General features: G+C 35.1%; 2 protein-coding genes across 2 annotated transcripts; both read right to left on the reverse strand.

The window, feature by feature from the left end:
- LOC107629606 (proline-rich protein 4) lies at positions 314-2,480 on the reverse strand. Its single transcript, XM_016332426.2, has 2 exons — positions 2,191-2,480; positions 314-1,945 (listed from the first exon to the last, which is right to left on the reverse strand). The coding sequence occupies exons 1-2, from the start codon at positions 2,357-2,359 to the stop codon at positions 645-647; spliced, it is 1,470 nt and encodes a 489-aa protein (XP_016187912.1). The 5' UTR covers positions 2,360-2,480; the 3' UTR covers positions 314-644.
- Positions 6,497-10,681, reverse strand: LOC107629605 (translocon-associated protein subunit alpha). The gene is made up of 8 exons (XM_016332424.2): positions 10,347-10,681; positions 9,442-9,615; positions 9,284-9,334; positions 8,931-9,019; positions 8,104-8,181; positions 7,797-8,000; positions 7,327-7,398; positions 6,497-7,013 (listed from the first exon to the last, which is right to left on the reverse strand). Exons 1-8 carry the CDS (start codon positions 10,414-10,416, stop codon positions 6,963-6,965), a joined length of 789 nt encoding a protein of 262 aa, XP_016187910.1. The 5' UTR covers positions 10,417-10,681; the 3' UTR covers positions 6,497-6,962.

A 16,029-nucleotide genomic window follows, 5' to 3' on the forward strand; every position in this document is an offset into this window, starting at 1 on the left:
GAAGGTGTATAGTTTGTAAAAAAATTTTAAATTTCAAAAAAAAATTATATTGTAAAATAATTTTGATGTAAGTTTTAGTATAAAATTCTCAATAATGTATTAATTATATATTTGGTCGAAAATTGTTATCCTGGGTATGTAGTAACCTATTGTCCAACAATAAATTCTTAAATAAAATTTAAATATATGGTAAATTAGTTCTTATATTATATTTTGGTACATACATGTTGTGAATTTCGGTATTTGTGGAACATTTTATTTTAAAAAATTGCAATATTTTTTTTCTCCGAGGATAGTTACTCTGAAATGGGAGTAGCACAGCAAATTAATCATACTGCTCAAGTTGTTCATCAATTAATACACTTGATTGCAAGCTTGTACAAATAATTAATCGAACATATATCCATCAATTTCTGTTTCCACTTTCTCACCCTTCATTCATGATGATGCTCTTCGAATTCTACATCCCTTGGAGGCTTACAATTTATTATTTGCATTTAAATACATCATAAAAATCCTTGATGATACACAAAGAAAGAAAAGAAACAAAGACATGAAGAATTAAACCATGCATGCATGCAAATTAAGTTGCCAAGCCAACAACAACAACAACCTAGTTCTGCACAATGGCTAATAAAATGGAACTATGGATTAGAAGGAGAGAAAGGTGGGAGTGGAGGCCATTTTCCAAACTTGGGGTGATGGTGGAAGAAGGACTTTGGAGGGAGCTTAGGAAGGGGTGGACATGGAGGCTTCTTGAAAGGTGGCAACTTTGGAAGAGGAGGAAGAGGCTTCCATGGTGGAAGCTTTGGTAGTGGAGGAAGAGGCTTCCATGGTGGAAGCTTTGGTAGTGGAGGAAGAGGTTTCACAAATGGTGGACATGGTGGTTTACCAATAACTACTGGTGGTGGCTTGTAAATTGGAACAGGAGGTGGAAGAATCTTGGGGGGAAGAGGTGGAAGAATCTTGGGAGGAAGAGGAGGACATGATGGCTTTGGAACAGGTGGAGGAAGAGGTTTAACATATGGTGGTGATGGTGATGGTGATGGTGGAGGCTTAGTCTTTGGTGGAGATGGTTTTGGTGATGGTGGAGGCTTGGTCTTTGGTGGAGATGGTTTTGGTGATGGTGGAGGCTTTGTCTTTGGTGGAGATGGTTTTGGTGATGGTGGAGGCTTTGTCTTTGGTGGACATGGCTTCTTGGGAGGTATAACTATTGGTGCCGGTGGCGATGGAGGCGGCTTCGGCTTCTCGACCTTTGGTGGTGGACATGGCTTCTTGACAACTGGCACAGGTGGAGGAAGAGGCTTCACAATTGGAACTGGTGGTGGAAGAGGCTTCACAATTGGAACTGGTGGAGGAAGTGGTGGTTTCTCAATTGGAACTGGTGGAGGAAGAGGTGGTTTCTCAATTGGAACTGGTGGTGGAAGAGGTTTTTTATAGATAGGTGGAAAGAAAGGGTGAGGGTGTTTATGGAAAATCTTTGGTTTTGGTGGTAATGGTGGAAATTTCTTATGAGGAATTGGAAAATGTGGAACTGGTGGAAATTTCTTGTGAGGAATTGGAATATGTGGAAGCTTAGGCAAGTGAGGGTGTTTGAAAAGAGGGTGGTGTTTGAATAGAGGGTGGTTAAAGAGAGGGTGTTTGAACAAAGGCCAGAAGAATTTTGAAGGGCATGTAACTGATGAAAACTTCAGTTTTCCAACAGTGCTAAGTTTTGATTTGGTGAGAACTATTTTAGAGTGGTGAAGGCCATCATCATCATGTGCAGGGCATGGTGCAGCTTTTGCACTATGCAATTGAGCATAGCACTCTTCTTTGACTTCACCATCTTTTACTATGTCCTCTGGAATTGTTACTTTGAAGTTCCCATTCTTGTCAAACTCACCTTCACCTCTTCTTTTGAAGTCTCCATTTGATACTTTGCAATCTATACTCACCTTTAATCCTGAAAGATATAAAGTTCATAAGATTCTGCATATATGTTATGGTTCTCTTATAGTAAATATGAACATGCCACAAGATTGTACACATGACAGGTTCTCTACATATTCCAAAGTACTAAAACACTTAAATTGGTATGAATATATTATATGGTAACTTATTTTTTCATTATTTACAAAATAGTATAAGAAATAAATCATTCAGATATTTTGTATGTATTATATAAGATAGTATAATAACTGTGTATACCAGAAAATGCTTGTTCTATGTTAATATTATTCTCCTTGCAATCTGTGCATTCTCCAATTCCAACTACCTCCAATGTACTTTGGTCTCCATGGCAAAATCCAAGACCCAAAAAAAGCACTGACAACAAGAAGCACACAAGTGCTCCTTGATGCCAAGTGAAAATCTGCATTATATTGATGGAACTGCAATAATGTCACAGTTCCCAGTAACACTAATAAGAAGCTATTAAGGTGAGTAAGTGTGTGATAAGATTGAGATTCACATAAGCTAAGCTTATTATATATATACATATAAATGTTGGGTATTGTATATCTTCTAAGTTAGGCTCACCGACAATGAAATTAAGATCATCACATGGTTCAAGGGACCCTGTTTCTGACTACATTACACAGAAAGAAAAAGACATTATTAAGGGCATGTGTAGCAGTTTCCTTGCAAAGCAAATGGCATTATCTTTCATTGAATGTGTTATGAACTCTCAACCATACAGCTAAGTGTATCTTAATGTCAAACATCTGTTTCAACCTACTTTAAAGGTCTCTAATAAATGCATTTCGTCACTTGTTAAGTTTACTTCATAGTGTTTAATGTGTTGACAAGGAGAAAGAACGGTTTATGCTTTCTGGTACTCTTCACAAGTGAAAAAGGTTGATTTGTTTTACTCTCAACTTTTAACAGAAAACAGAAAGTATAACATAACAGGAAATTAACTAAACCAGTTAACATTAATCTCTTAACTAAGACTATGTTTGACAAATGTTGGTAATTCAATTAAGAAAAAAGATAAATGGCAACCGAAGGTCAAATAAAACTTTGAGGTGTTTCAACTTTGAAGTTCCAAAAGATGAGGTGGCGTGAACCACATGCTTCAACTAATTCCTTAGTTTTCATCAACTGTATCACATGAAGTTTTATGAGAATAACAGAAAGGATTATGAACAAAGTGATGCTTCTGCATTCGAGCATAATAAAGACAACATGATCACACATGCACCTGTATAAATTTTTTCATGTAAAGTAGTTGATTATGCTGACCAACTATAATATGATTGAACCACTTAAAAGAAAAGAGAGAATAGGAAGATGCATAATTCCTTGTGAAGAATAGCCCTTAGTCTTGTGACTATTGATAGGGAAAAAAAAGGCTACTGTTACAAAAGTTGTATTCCACAATAGCTTGATGCNNGAAATATCACCTATGAGTCAATATAGCCTTTAAAAGATACCACATTGAGTAAAGTTGATCCTCTCTTTAATTTTAGGTTAATGTATCCTGATAATTACGAATATGCAAGATAAATTTTTCTCAAAAATAAAAAAACAATGAGTCAAGTTGTCTTTTTTGTTAAATTTTTACTAAATGTGTTATTGATAGTTGTCCACTTATGAACTAAAATTTGTCACATTACGATTTTAAGGTGCTATATGACATTTAACAAGTGGGGATGATCCCATAAAGACGTAAAACGTCTTTTTTGTAAAGACGTTTATGTGTCGCATTATTATTGAACGTATTAATAAATCGATTATTTTTTAATTTCTTAACAAATTAGAATAAAACCGATTTTTTTTAATAACAATAACAAAATCTATTTTTTTTAGAAATTTAATTGTATTTTTAAATTTTTAGGGATTTAAATGTCCGCAAAACAAAAAATTAGAGATATATTTGTTTTTTTATAAAAAAATTTAAAGATATTCGATTTAAATTGTGTAATTCGATCGGATCAAATCGGGTCTAATAATCATAATACAGACAATTGAGTTTATTATTGTTGCTATAATAAATCGATTTTGTTCTAGTTTATTAAAAAATAAATTATTAACCGGTTTAATAAAAATGTCCAATAATAACATGACACAAAAAGACATTTTTAGTATCTATTAAAGTGGTCTCCTAACAAGTGACGTGCATGTAAAAATTAAAAAATTATTAGAATAATCAATTTAACACACATTGGTATTGTTTAGAGACCAAATTCAAAGCCTGATTTTTTTTATGAACCAAATAGACTTAAACCTTTGTAACTTCCATCATAAGTTTATTTAACCTGAGCCATATTAGTTTAGGTTTAACAATTTATTTTATTTTATATTTTAAAAAGTAAAGTGTTATACAATTTATTCAAATTTAAAGTTCAGTCTTACTATAAGAAATCAGAACAAGCTAAGAATATTTACTTCCGTGACAAATATGTAATAGTGGGAAAATAGTAACTTTTTTTTTTTAATGTGAATTGTCATCAAATATGTCATATGTTGGTTCTCTATTATATGTCAACGGTTACTAATAACATCATCGGATTTTAAATCATTGAAAACAATTAGATTGTTCGTTAATTACTCTTGAAAAACTAAATTCTAAAAGTAGTTAGGTAGAATAGGCAGATTATGTTATAATAATTAATTTATGCATATATACATGGTTTGTATAGTTATCTATTTCGCAGGTAGCTATGTAAGGAATAATGTACAAATTATATATTTTGAAGAGTGAAGTTAAATATAAAGTTGACAATTTTAACTAAATTTTTAAAAAGGGTATGCATTGCATATGATGTATTTTTTTTTTCTATTATAAAAAAGACAATTTTTATTCTTGAAAAATATTTTTTATCATAATCAATAAGACTTATAATTTAATATCCTAGTCTTTTATAAGGGTTCAAATGCCTTTTAGGCTTTTACTCTCCAAGATAAAAAGGCTAAAATCTATAAGATATTTTTTCTTGTTATAATTAATAATTGCCACTATTTTAGTTTCTAGGTACACCTATTTAGATATTTCATAGACATTCGTTGTTGCCATGATTATGAATTATGATCCATCTTTTCATTATGATTTTTTTGGATATATGATATAGTTATAGGATTGCAAAACTCTATCAATTATAGAAATAAAATTATGACGTTTTGCTAATTTCTAGTGAATTATTCTATAGAATTGGCTATCACTTTCCAAAGAATCTAAACTTGCTTATGCTATTTATAGTCTTAAATTAATTTTGCTAAGTAGCTAAAGCCTCCTACTATGAACGGCATTTATTAAATATAAGCTCAAGTATAGCACATGATAATAGTTAGATGTAATTTTCATTTCAGGTTCTAAAACTGGAGGATAAGTCAATTTGATTTAAAAATAATCCATTAAGATCTCAACTTTAAAATAATGTGACCCATGTTAACATTTAGGCAAATTTTTGTCTCACAACTTTTAGTATAGTGATAGTTAAATACCACCATAACATTATAATGGCCAGTAGACATGGTCAATATAGTTTTCGAATTGAATCTTGTGATTTAGTTAGTGTCTACTAATTTTAATTTGATTAAGTAATATGAACCAAATTAAGATATTATACCATAAATAAAATTAAAAAATATTATGTATATATTAAAAATTAGTTACTAAATCAGTTATTATATATTTTGTGTATAAATATATGTATTATTTAACTTATTTTTAATATGTATTTTATATTTCAACTTGTATTTTAGTAATTAATTTTTAATGTACACGTAACAAGATTGAATAAAATATATCCACATTAAGTGAAGAGAGATGTTGGTTGAAAATTAGGCATTGGTCAATAGAAGTGGTTTCTTTAAAATGAGTAAAGTGACAATTAGGTTTTTGAGAATTTTGATATCAGACTAATTAGTTCATAAATAAAATAAAAATATTAATTAAATCCTCTATGATAATAAACAGTGGATATGTTATATTCTTCTGTTTACGGATACCGTTATCTACTAATGTGTCTCATTGCTGTCACAAAAACATGAGAATGATGATATTGTAGATTGTGAAACATTCATTGTCTTATGAATTTCCATGTAGATTGTGAAACATTCATTGTCTTATGAATTTCCATATAACTGTCGTTAATTACTCTTTATTTTATCATAAATCCTAACAAAACATGTAAAATTTTACTTCAAAAGTTATTATTCCATGACAATTCTCCATAAACATACATGTTAATGATAAATTGATAGAAAAAGATAACATATCCACTGTTTGCTTTTCTAGAAGACTTAATTAATACTCTTTTTTTCAAAGACTAATTAGTTTGAGATCAATATCCTTAAAGAACTAATTACCACTTTACTCGTTCAAATTGAAGACTGTCATTTTAAAAAATTAAGATCTGACTAATTTAAGAGACCAAAATACACTTTAGCATTATTAAAAAAATAGAAACATCAAATTTATCAAAATTTGCTATAATTAAGAGGCAAGTTCACTTTTAGTAGAGCCCTTTTTTTTTTTTAATTTAGTGTCAACTACGAGCTTTTTCAAAGTACCCAACCACCAGTATTCATATTCAGAAGAAACTATTACATGCCATGTCAGTTGCCTATAATAATTATTAATGAATGTAAAACAGAGGAAGACAGGGACCCGAAACCAGAAACCAAAATTCAAAGTTCACCACCCATAGTAAACGCGAAAAATATAGTGAAATCGAACATTATCTAACAAAAATTCTAACAGTAACAAAAGTTGTGCTATCCTTCCTAACTCGGATATGCCTGTTAGTTTTTCTTAGAAAAAAAAAAAAAAACTCAACTTCATTGGGATAAGTAAAAAAAAATGTAGAAACTTCTTTTAAACTACAACAGAGAAGGGCAGGACTTTCAGCCTAAATTTTAAAACTATTTCCTCATGCTCTCTTTAAAGTTTAAACTCTCCAATCTAATCTGAGTTACATGATTCTTCACTCCATGGTAGACTTTTGTGTGGCTGAAACTTGAAAGTATTTGTTCATCTACTTCTTCTTCTTTGATTTGTTTGCATTGGACTGAGCATATGCAGTTCCCTGGTGTCAAAAAACAGGAAATGGACAGATTTCAGAAGCCTAGCAATGTTTTATAGTATTAAGAAAAGTGAAGGAGGATAACAAAAACACAACTTTAAAACAGAACTGCAAGAGAGAGAGAGATGCTTGCATGCTCTTGAAGCACATTTTATTTGTTCTACAGGAACATTCACAGCCACTGATTTCTGATTTTTTATGTAACTTCTAGAAAATGTTATAAATGAAAAAAAAAGTGGCTATAAATTTTCCTAGAGCATGCATTAAAAATGCTGCAGGAGACATGGAATCCGATATATACGGCATTCATACAAACCTCGAGCCATTCATCCATTGAAGCATCTGTTGATCTAGTCCCAACTTCAACCTTTGGAGCCCTCTTTGTTTTCTGAGAAAATATTCATAACATTATCAGAAAGAGTATAAAAGTGGCTTGAGAGATAGACAAAAAGTTTAGAGATTTATTTTATAATTTAAATCATAATCAGCTTCGTTTCTCAATATTATATATGCTTGAACAAAAAAAAAAAAAAAAAACGTAAACAAGCCAATCTATATGACATCTGACACCATCCATATCAGTTAAAACAACACATTCACTAACATGATCTCTCCAAATAATGAATTAACTTGTGACCTCATGACATATGGTAGTTAGCAATGAACAAACAAATAAAAGTCCAACGATAAATCAGGACCAACGGAAACTCTGAAGCTACTGCGACTGGGATTAGCAATCCATTTAATATTGGATTACTTTTGAAAAAGTAGAGAGATTGTTAATACCTTAGATAGGTGTTGTATTTGACCATGAATCCATAGCCCCAGGAGGACGAGGAGGGCAATTCCAAGAGTAACAAGGAAGACAGATTCCATGCTAAGAAAGCCACCGGCCTCGGCAACTTCAATAGTGCCGTTAAAGAAGGTATTCTGGTAAGGATGCTGGTCTATCTCATACAAAATAGTGCCAACAAGGTCAAAAGTTCCAGGCTGCACAGAAGAAAAATAATCAGGTATAATGCGTATGTAACTGCTTTGTGATGTTCCGAGCAAGAAGCAAAAGTATCATTGACCTTCAAAACAATGGAAATACCTGCAAGAACTTGCTTACAGCAAATTCATATGGGAATGTAGCCTGTGCAGAAGCTGGCACGGTACCATTGTTGAAAACCTGAAATTACAACAAAAGTTTATACTTAAATCATATATGCTGGCTACCATTTCCAGAATCAGTATAGTCTTAATGACATGGTACAAGCCCTTTCGAGGGTCAGCTATGTAGTCATGGTACAAAGTTTCAACAACATATTAGCTACTAGATGAAAAAAGGAATTGCAGAAAATTGGAAAAGCTGTCAAAGCAGAGATATGTTTGGGTATTCTGAATCTCTAGCTTCAAAATGATAGGCTACCATATGGGATAAAAGGGACTCTGGAGAAAATAAAAAGGGAATGGGAGATATCATAACTAGTTCAAACCTGCTAAAAGGCCATTGGATAGAGATACCAAATAACACAATTTAAATTCTAATGTATGAAAATCAAACAATAGATGTATCAAAATCCAGTCTTTTAAGAAAACAAAACTTTGTTCTATCTTCCACCTTCTGTCAGTTATGTGCACCCACCCAAACAATACAGATCACAGTATGTGTTAAAAATTGCAACTACCCAACATTATATAAGTTTGCTTGTATTGCTACCCAGAACTAATTTTTGGAGTATTTGAAATTCTCAGTTTCAAAATAAAAACCTTATTCCCAATATTGACCTAAATTCTTGAGGGTCTCCACCATTTACATCATTTGGAAGCATAAGTTCATAACACCTAATGACCTAAACAAGCATGAAACTGAGAGTAATTTCGGAAGCATAGTCCTTGAATGCAAGCAAATAACCAAATTCAATGACAAATTATTACCTGAGCAGTAAGATTTTGGACAAGCAGACGATGATCAAACGGCAGGTGAACACTAGCCCTAATTGCAATGACATTCATGCTCGAATCACCTGTTTTCAGTCCATATAACAAATGAAATCAACTAATGGATGAGAACTTTATTTATTTATTTATTTATTTTTATTGCTTAAATGCTGGCCTCTAACAACAGGGAACTCAGAAACTATTAAGAAAAATGATGTAACATAAACTGAAGAAATGTTTATTTTTAAACGCGTGTTATAAGACAAAAATGAAAGGCACAATAGTAGGACAGAAATCTATAAGCAGGATACTGCATTGCTAAAATCACATGTATCAAAGTTTATTGTTACCATCATTTTTCAAACCAACAAGCAGTTCTGTCTCTTCTCCAGCTGTTATCACTGCATCATATGAAAAATAAAATAAAATCAATCCACAGTTGAAAAAATACAAATAAAAGAATACATTGAAAATCACATTTTTGTGGGATAAGCATAATGACTATTACGTCTTGCACTATTTTTCGGAAAAACACATATGGTATCAACTCCAGGAGCAGCAGGGAAGGTCGTTGCATCACCAAAATCTTGGACATCATCACCAACGATGCCAATATCATTTGATTCTTCAGTGGTAGTGTCCACAGCTTCATCTGAATCTGAATCAGACTGGCACCTAGCAACTAGCAAAGAAGAAAAGAACTAACTTCAATCATGGTCATGCACAGAATGCATAAAAACAAACATGCATACAAGTTATTTGTCAGTAGGGAATGAGAGCAAATAAACCAAAATATCACAGAGAGAGTAAAATACTAAAATACAAGCTCTATCAAGCTTATAATCAAAACCATGCTAACAGAACAACCATGCATATGAACAAAACCAGATAAATGTAGCATTCATTTAGTGGCATAAACGCTTCACGAGATTCATGATTCGAATTGAGAATTCGCTTTGAAAAATTCACTAACAAATCAACATCAAATTTATTTAAACGCTGCTGAATGTTTCCATAATTGGTCCTAAAATATAATGCCAGTAGTCAAGTGCCAAAAAAAAATTTATGATAAAAAAATTATATTTTTCACTATCCATAGCTCAATTCCTCAGAAGGGTAATGCGGTGCACTCGTATTAACAAAACAAAGCTGATAAAAAAAAAAAACAAAACAAAATCACGATTTCCAACAATGGTCATAATCCCAAAAAGTCAAAATTCAACGGAGCTAAAAGCAGATCAAAGCTCAAAACCGGAGCTGAAAAGAGAACCACTCGGGTAGCAATTAAAGAAAGAAAAAGTTGAAAGGAATCTTCATTTCCATGACAAATCCAATAACAGATCATGGCAACAGAAACATGCATGGATCGTAGTTCAAAAGCAGATCTAGATCTACAATTTGGGGGTAGCTGACCTTGAACGAAAGGAGAAGCGAGGAGGAGAAGAACGAGAGAGAAAATCCAGAAGGTTTTGACGGAAGCCATGAGTGAAAGGAGGGTCCTTTTCTTCTCCCTAGGGTTGGTGTTGGTGATGGTGGTGTTGTGATAAATGTGGAATTTTCAACACTCCGAAAGAAGCTTAGAGATTTGTAATGTTTGTGTTCGTGAGATTCATGTTTTTCCCAAATCACAATACGACATCAGAACAGTGTCGTTTCACTTGCGCCTGGTTTGTCACTCTCTTATTGGTCCATTTACGTGGCAATTAATGACTCTATTATCCTACTCATCGAAGAAGCAAAAATAGCAAATAAAGTATATAAAATAAAATAAATAAATGTATAACAGTATAAGATTCAATATTATGAGGTTTCAATTCAATCTCAATCCACCCTCCAATTAAAAAGCACTAAATTAGTTCGATCAAAATTAGAAAAATTTGGAGTTAAACTCCAAAGTGGTCCTGAGATTCCCGATTTGCACCAATTTAGTTTCTAACTTACCAATTGTACCATTTATGTTCCCGACTTTGTTAAAATTGCACCAGGGTCGTCCCTCCCCACATCTCCGACCAAATTGACTGCCGCCGGCAGAGACATGGCGCTGAGATGCCACGCTGGCGTAGATAACGGCTAGCTGAGGTGGCAATTGAAACTGTTTGACCCAATTTGGTCCCTATACCTAGTTTTAACCCTAATTTGTAGCATGACGTCGTTATCCCACTTCATCTTCTTGTCTCTGTCCAGCAACGTTTTTCTTGTCTCTGCCCAGCAACGTTCTTCTCATGCTTCCTTTTTGTTACTCGTGAAACTGAAACGAAAACCATGATTGGGTGTCCGAGCCAGGGTCAGGGAAGCTCTACACGATCGACGACGAGAACGCGGAGTCGGACCAGACCGTCGCGGGTGCCTGACCGCTGTGGATGCGGCTGCCGGCCCATGCTTCGTTGGTCCGGAACAAATACCAACCCAGATAAGCCCTTCTTCGATTGTCCAAATTACAATGTGAGTTTTTTGTGAGAAAAATTGTTTAGTGATTTTCTGTTCTTTACTTCTTATCATATCTCATATTCAGATTAGGGGAAAAACATGATGTGGATTTTTTCTCTGGGCTGATGATCTAGAAGAAGAAGAGGAACATGAAGGAAGAGTGGATGCAACTGTAGTTGACAATGAGCAAGTGAGAGTCAATTTAGCCTGGAGGATTGGAAAATTGGAAGCTGAAGTGAGGACCCAAAAATGTATGATACAATTCTTAGGCATGATGGTGTTGTTCGTTGTAGTTGTTGTATTGGTTATGACTTTGAAGTTCTGACAATGTTATGTTGTATGCAATGTGTTCATGGATGAATGAAAGTAAGAGTTGGTTTTTTATCTTCAGTTATATTATGCCCTGTTTTTGATAGACTAGTTATCATAAAGAGAAATAATTATAGATCATCTGAGTAGCAAAGATAATCATATCTGAGTAGCAAAGATAAACATATCTGAGTAGCAAACATTTACATATCTGAGTTGCAAACATTAAAGAAACAAAAGAAGTGCCACAACTAATATATCAAGGCTGGCAATACAAAAGTTTTGACAAGCAACCTACACAAAGCTACTGTCTATTAATTGCCTTTAACAAAACAATCAAGTACTGTCCTAAACATCTTGATGTCAAAGTCATGAATTGTTCTTTTTCCTTGGTGCTCTGAAACCGGGAGTTGGAACAAACTTCATAAAATTGGCCAATCTAAAAGATGTTGCCTCACTGGCTCCTTGCATTGGATCTACACGAATTGATTGAGGTGGTGGTGAGCTCCTCCTTTTGGTGGGCAACTTCTCCGGCCTTGATGGTGCAGGTGCAGTAGTTCCTGCTATGTCCTACAGCAGGAAAATAGCTCAAACACATGAGCCCAGAAAACAATAAAAATATATTTTGCTCTATTGTTTCGTCAAGAATTGTATTACCTGTGATCCTTCGTAGTTTGGTTGTGATATCTCAATCTCCACAACAGGAGGTTTATCAACTGGTGCAGCAGCAATATGAGCTTGAGGGCCAAGATTTAAAGCAGAAGTAGCAGTTTGAGGTTGAGGGCCAGCCTGAGTAGCAGAAGCAGCAGTATGAGGTTTAGGGCCAGCCTCTGAAGCAGCCTTTGATTTGGCTTTATCTGCAGCAGCCTTTGCAGCTGCAACAGCAGCAGCTACTTCATCCAGTCTCTTCTTTGAGCACCCTCTCTTAATATGCCCTTTTACCCCACAATACCTACATGTGAATGGCTTCAAAACCCTTTTCAAACTTCCACTTGGTTTGGCTTTCTTGCTACCACTGTTCCCCTCATCAACATCTTTTCTCCTTTTCTTTGTCAGAGCTTCAGGCCTCCTCCTAATGGTAGGGGCCTATGGATGAGTGTACATGGATTTCTCCCACAATGATTGGCCTTGAAGAGGGTTAATGTGATGGGCATAAGTCTTGTTGTATGCCTCTATAGTACACAGTTGATGACAAAAGTCTTCCGGCCTCTTGTTTACCCTTGCAAGGGCAGCACATGCATGAACACAAGGAATGCCTACAGTTAGTCACACAAATGCAGAGTAAGACAATCACAGTCATCAAAGTACACAAATATTAATAATTAAGTTAAAGAGGTTGATAAAGGTCAGCGGTCAGCATCCAGAATTAGCAAGTGCATAGTCTTTTTCCAAGATCCACTACCATGTTTGTTGGATGCCATGAACCTCAAATTTTTCATAGTCTTCATCACCGGTCCAGATAGGCATCCAGTTCTTTGATTCTTTTCTGATTTTATCTAGGCGACTTTGAATTACAGGGGGGAGTATGCCAACATGATTTGCCAATTTTACCTTATTCTTCGCAATAGTTCTCATCACAAACATTCTCACCTCCTCAAGTAATGTGATGATGGGTTTGCTTCTGGCCTCTTTGATTCTTGCGTTGAAAATCTCACAGGCGTTGTTGCAAATGTTGTCCAGTTTTGGCCTATGGCTGAACTGGGACTTTGTCCATGACTCTCTAGGCCATTTGTTGAGATATGCCCAAGCCTCCTCGTTCACCCTCTTAATCTTGTTCAGATTATCAATGAAATCCTGGAACGTTGTTGATTTGGCACATTCCCAAAGCAGTCCCCTCAACTCAAGGTCCTTCCATTGTTTGTTGAAGTTCCTCCAGAGGTGCCAAACGCAGAAACGGTGGTGAACTCTTGGCATCACCTCCTGCACAGCATGAATTAAACCCTGCAAAACATTGTTGGTACACTATGTGTCAAAACCAAAAAGTGATGTACACACTTTTATCGTGCCACAGAACAGTCCCTGAGTTTACATTAATGACCCTAATATAGTCCCTGACTTTCGCATTTTAATATAATTTAGTCCCTTCATTTAGGTGTAAAATGCACGATTCGTCCCTACTGCTATAGCTACATAATTAACTGTGCATATTATCCACAAGCAACCTCATGCATACAAAATACAACCATATGTAACAACCAATATTCCAAGACAGTTCATTATAAATTCAGAGACTCATAGATTGTTAAAGGCATATGAAAGGTAACATTACCTTCTGCATATCAGAAATAAAGCACCATCCGTTAGTCTTGTAGTCTCCAAGATCAGCATGAAGCAGTTCCAAGAACCATTTCCAAGTGTCCGTATTCTCTATTTCAACTATAGCCCAGGCAATCACGTAAATGTGATGATTGGCATCCTGTGCCACAGCAGCCAAGATTTGACCTTCGAATTGTGTTTTTAGAAATGCCCCATTTCCACCTCTCCATCTGACACATCCTCAACCAATGCATCATTTGGTTGCATTATGTTCTCTTTTGTCTTAGCAGCAACATATGCATGTCTCTTGACTTCTTTTAGTTTCCTATTTCTTAGTTTGGACATACTTGCATTGTCTTCACTGCTAGAACTGTCTTCTTGGATTGGCTTAAAGGAACTATCTTCTGAACTATCATCCTCACTAGAGTCATCATTTACAGTTAAGTCAACATGAAGAGCTTTCTTGCCCTTATTAGCAGACCTTCTATATGTTCCAGCAGCTTGAGATCTTGTAATTCTCTTAGGTAAGAACTGAGGTTTGGACTTCATTTTTTATTTGTCTTTTTCTTTTGCTATGGAGCATGCCTTGGTAGTCTCTCTCAATTTGGTTTTCAGGCCTGGGTTGGGTTTTTGAATGGGCTTTTCAGTCAGTTTGGGTTTGGAGATGGATGTTGGGTTGGGCTTTGACTTTGGCATGGGCTTTGATTTATAATTGGGCTTTAGAATGGGTTTGTCATGAGCCCTAGCAGGATTTGGATTGGAGGTTGTGTTATCATCAATGGGGTTTGAAATAGTGACAGGGTTGGTTTCGGGGGGTGAAATAGGATTGTTTTTGGGACTTGGGTTTGCTTTTGGGATGGGATTCGGTTCTGTATTTGGGTTTGACGTGTTGCCATCAGCTTTGGGACCCTCACTAGTGTTCTTCTTGCTCACCAAATCTCCCTCACAAGTATCATCAAGCCATACTACAACTTCATTCCCTGCAATCACCTCTGGTGTGGACACCCCATGCTCAAAATACACATCAACAACTCCATCATTCTTCTGTGCAGCAAAACACATATCTCTTAACTCACCATCACATGTAAGAGCCCTCAGTCCACCATCTAAGCTCCTCCCCGGAGGCAGCCACCAACACTGAATTATGTTGTCATACCCAAGCTCCTTGTAATAGTTCCTTACAAGAACACATCCAACGTGTCCTCATCTAAATCTCCTAAGCAAGTTCTGTTATCTGGTGAGTACACTAATATTCCATCATCATTTTTTTTAAGTGTTCCCCCATGATGGAACATGATATCCATCAAAGTCTCCATCTGCATTATGCAAAAAACCAAATTCAGGAATCAAACAATCAGATTTCATACATGCAAAAACAAAAATTGACATTCAATCACATACAAAACACCAGAAACACCCATCAACTAACCCAACTAAAATTGCATTAAAAACAGAGCATGGAAAAAAATTTCTCCCCCACCCACATAAACCCTAACAGATAATGAAAAAATTTTAAACTTTCATCAACCCAAAATCAAGTTTTCAACAAATACAGACATTGATGCATATTTTTTTTGTTGAAAAGTATTGTTTTTTCCGAGTTCAAACGTACCTTCGTGTGCTCCCGATGAACTCCTTCTGCTTCCGTCAACGACAACGATCGCACAAAACTATAACAATCGCAGCGAACTCCACGGAACAAAACGTTTTCAACCTTCAAACCCTTATACAGTGCCCAGAACTCAAGACTTCATGGTGCGTTGTTTTGGTTTTCAGAAGACGAAGAGGAAGATGAAGTGATTATGGGTTATTTGGGTTTTGTTCTAAACGTATATCAAACGACGTCGTTCCATCTTTTAGCGCCAAAAGTGATCCAGCGTGGCATCTCAGCGCCATGTCACTGACGGCGGCAGTCAATTTGGCCGGAGATGTGGGGAGGGACGACCCTGGTGCAATTTTAACAAAATCGGGGACATAAATGGTGCAATTGGTAAGTTAGGGATTAAATTGGTGCAAATCGGGAATCTCAGGGACCACTTTGGAGTTTAACTCGAAAAATTTGACTTACAATTATTATTATTATTATTATTATTATTATTATTTA

The sequence above is a fragment of the Arachis ipaensis genome, chromosome B03 (genome assembly GCF_000816755.2).
Source record: "Arachis ipaensis cultivar K30076 chromosome B03, Araip1.1, whole genome shotgun sequence".
NCBI lineage: Eukaryota > Viridiplantae > Streptophyta > Magnoliopsida > Fabales > Fabaceae > Arachis > Arachis ipaensis.

Bases quoted from the DNA above. Each gene is read 5' to 3' on its own strand.
- LOC107629606 (XM_016332426.2), bottom strand. From the start codon at position 2,359: ATGCAGATTTTCACTTGGCATCAAGGAGCACTTGTGTGCTTCTTGTTG. The intron at 1,946-2,190 runs GTATACACAGTT...TATATCTTTCAG, and splicing joins CATAGAACAAGCATTTTCTG to GATTAAAGGTGAGTATAGAT.
- LOC107629605 (XM_016332424.2), bottom strand. From the start codon at position 10,416: ATGGCTTCCGTCAAAACCTTCTGGATTTTCTCTCTCGTTCTTCTCCTC. The intron at 9,335-9,441 runs GTAATAGTCATT...CATATGATGCAG, and splicing joins TCCGAAAAATAGTGCAAGAC to TGATAACAGCTGGAGAAGAG. The intron at 7,399-7,796 runs GTATTAACAATC...ATATTTTCTCAG, and splicing joins AAATACAACACCTATCTAAG to AAAACAAAGAGGGCTCCAAA.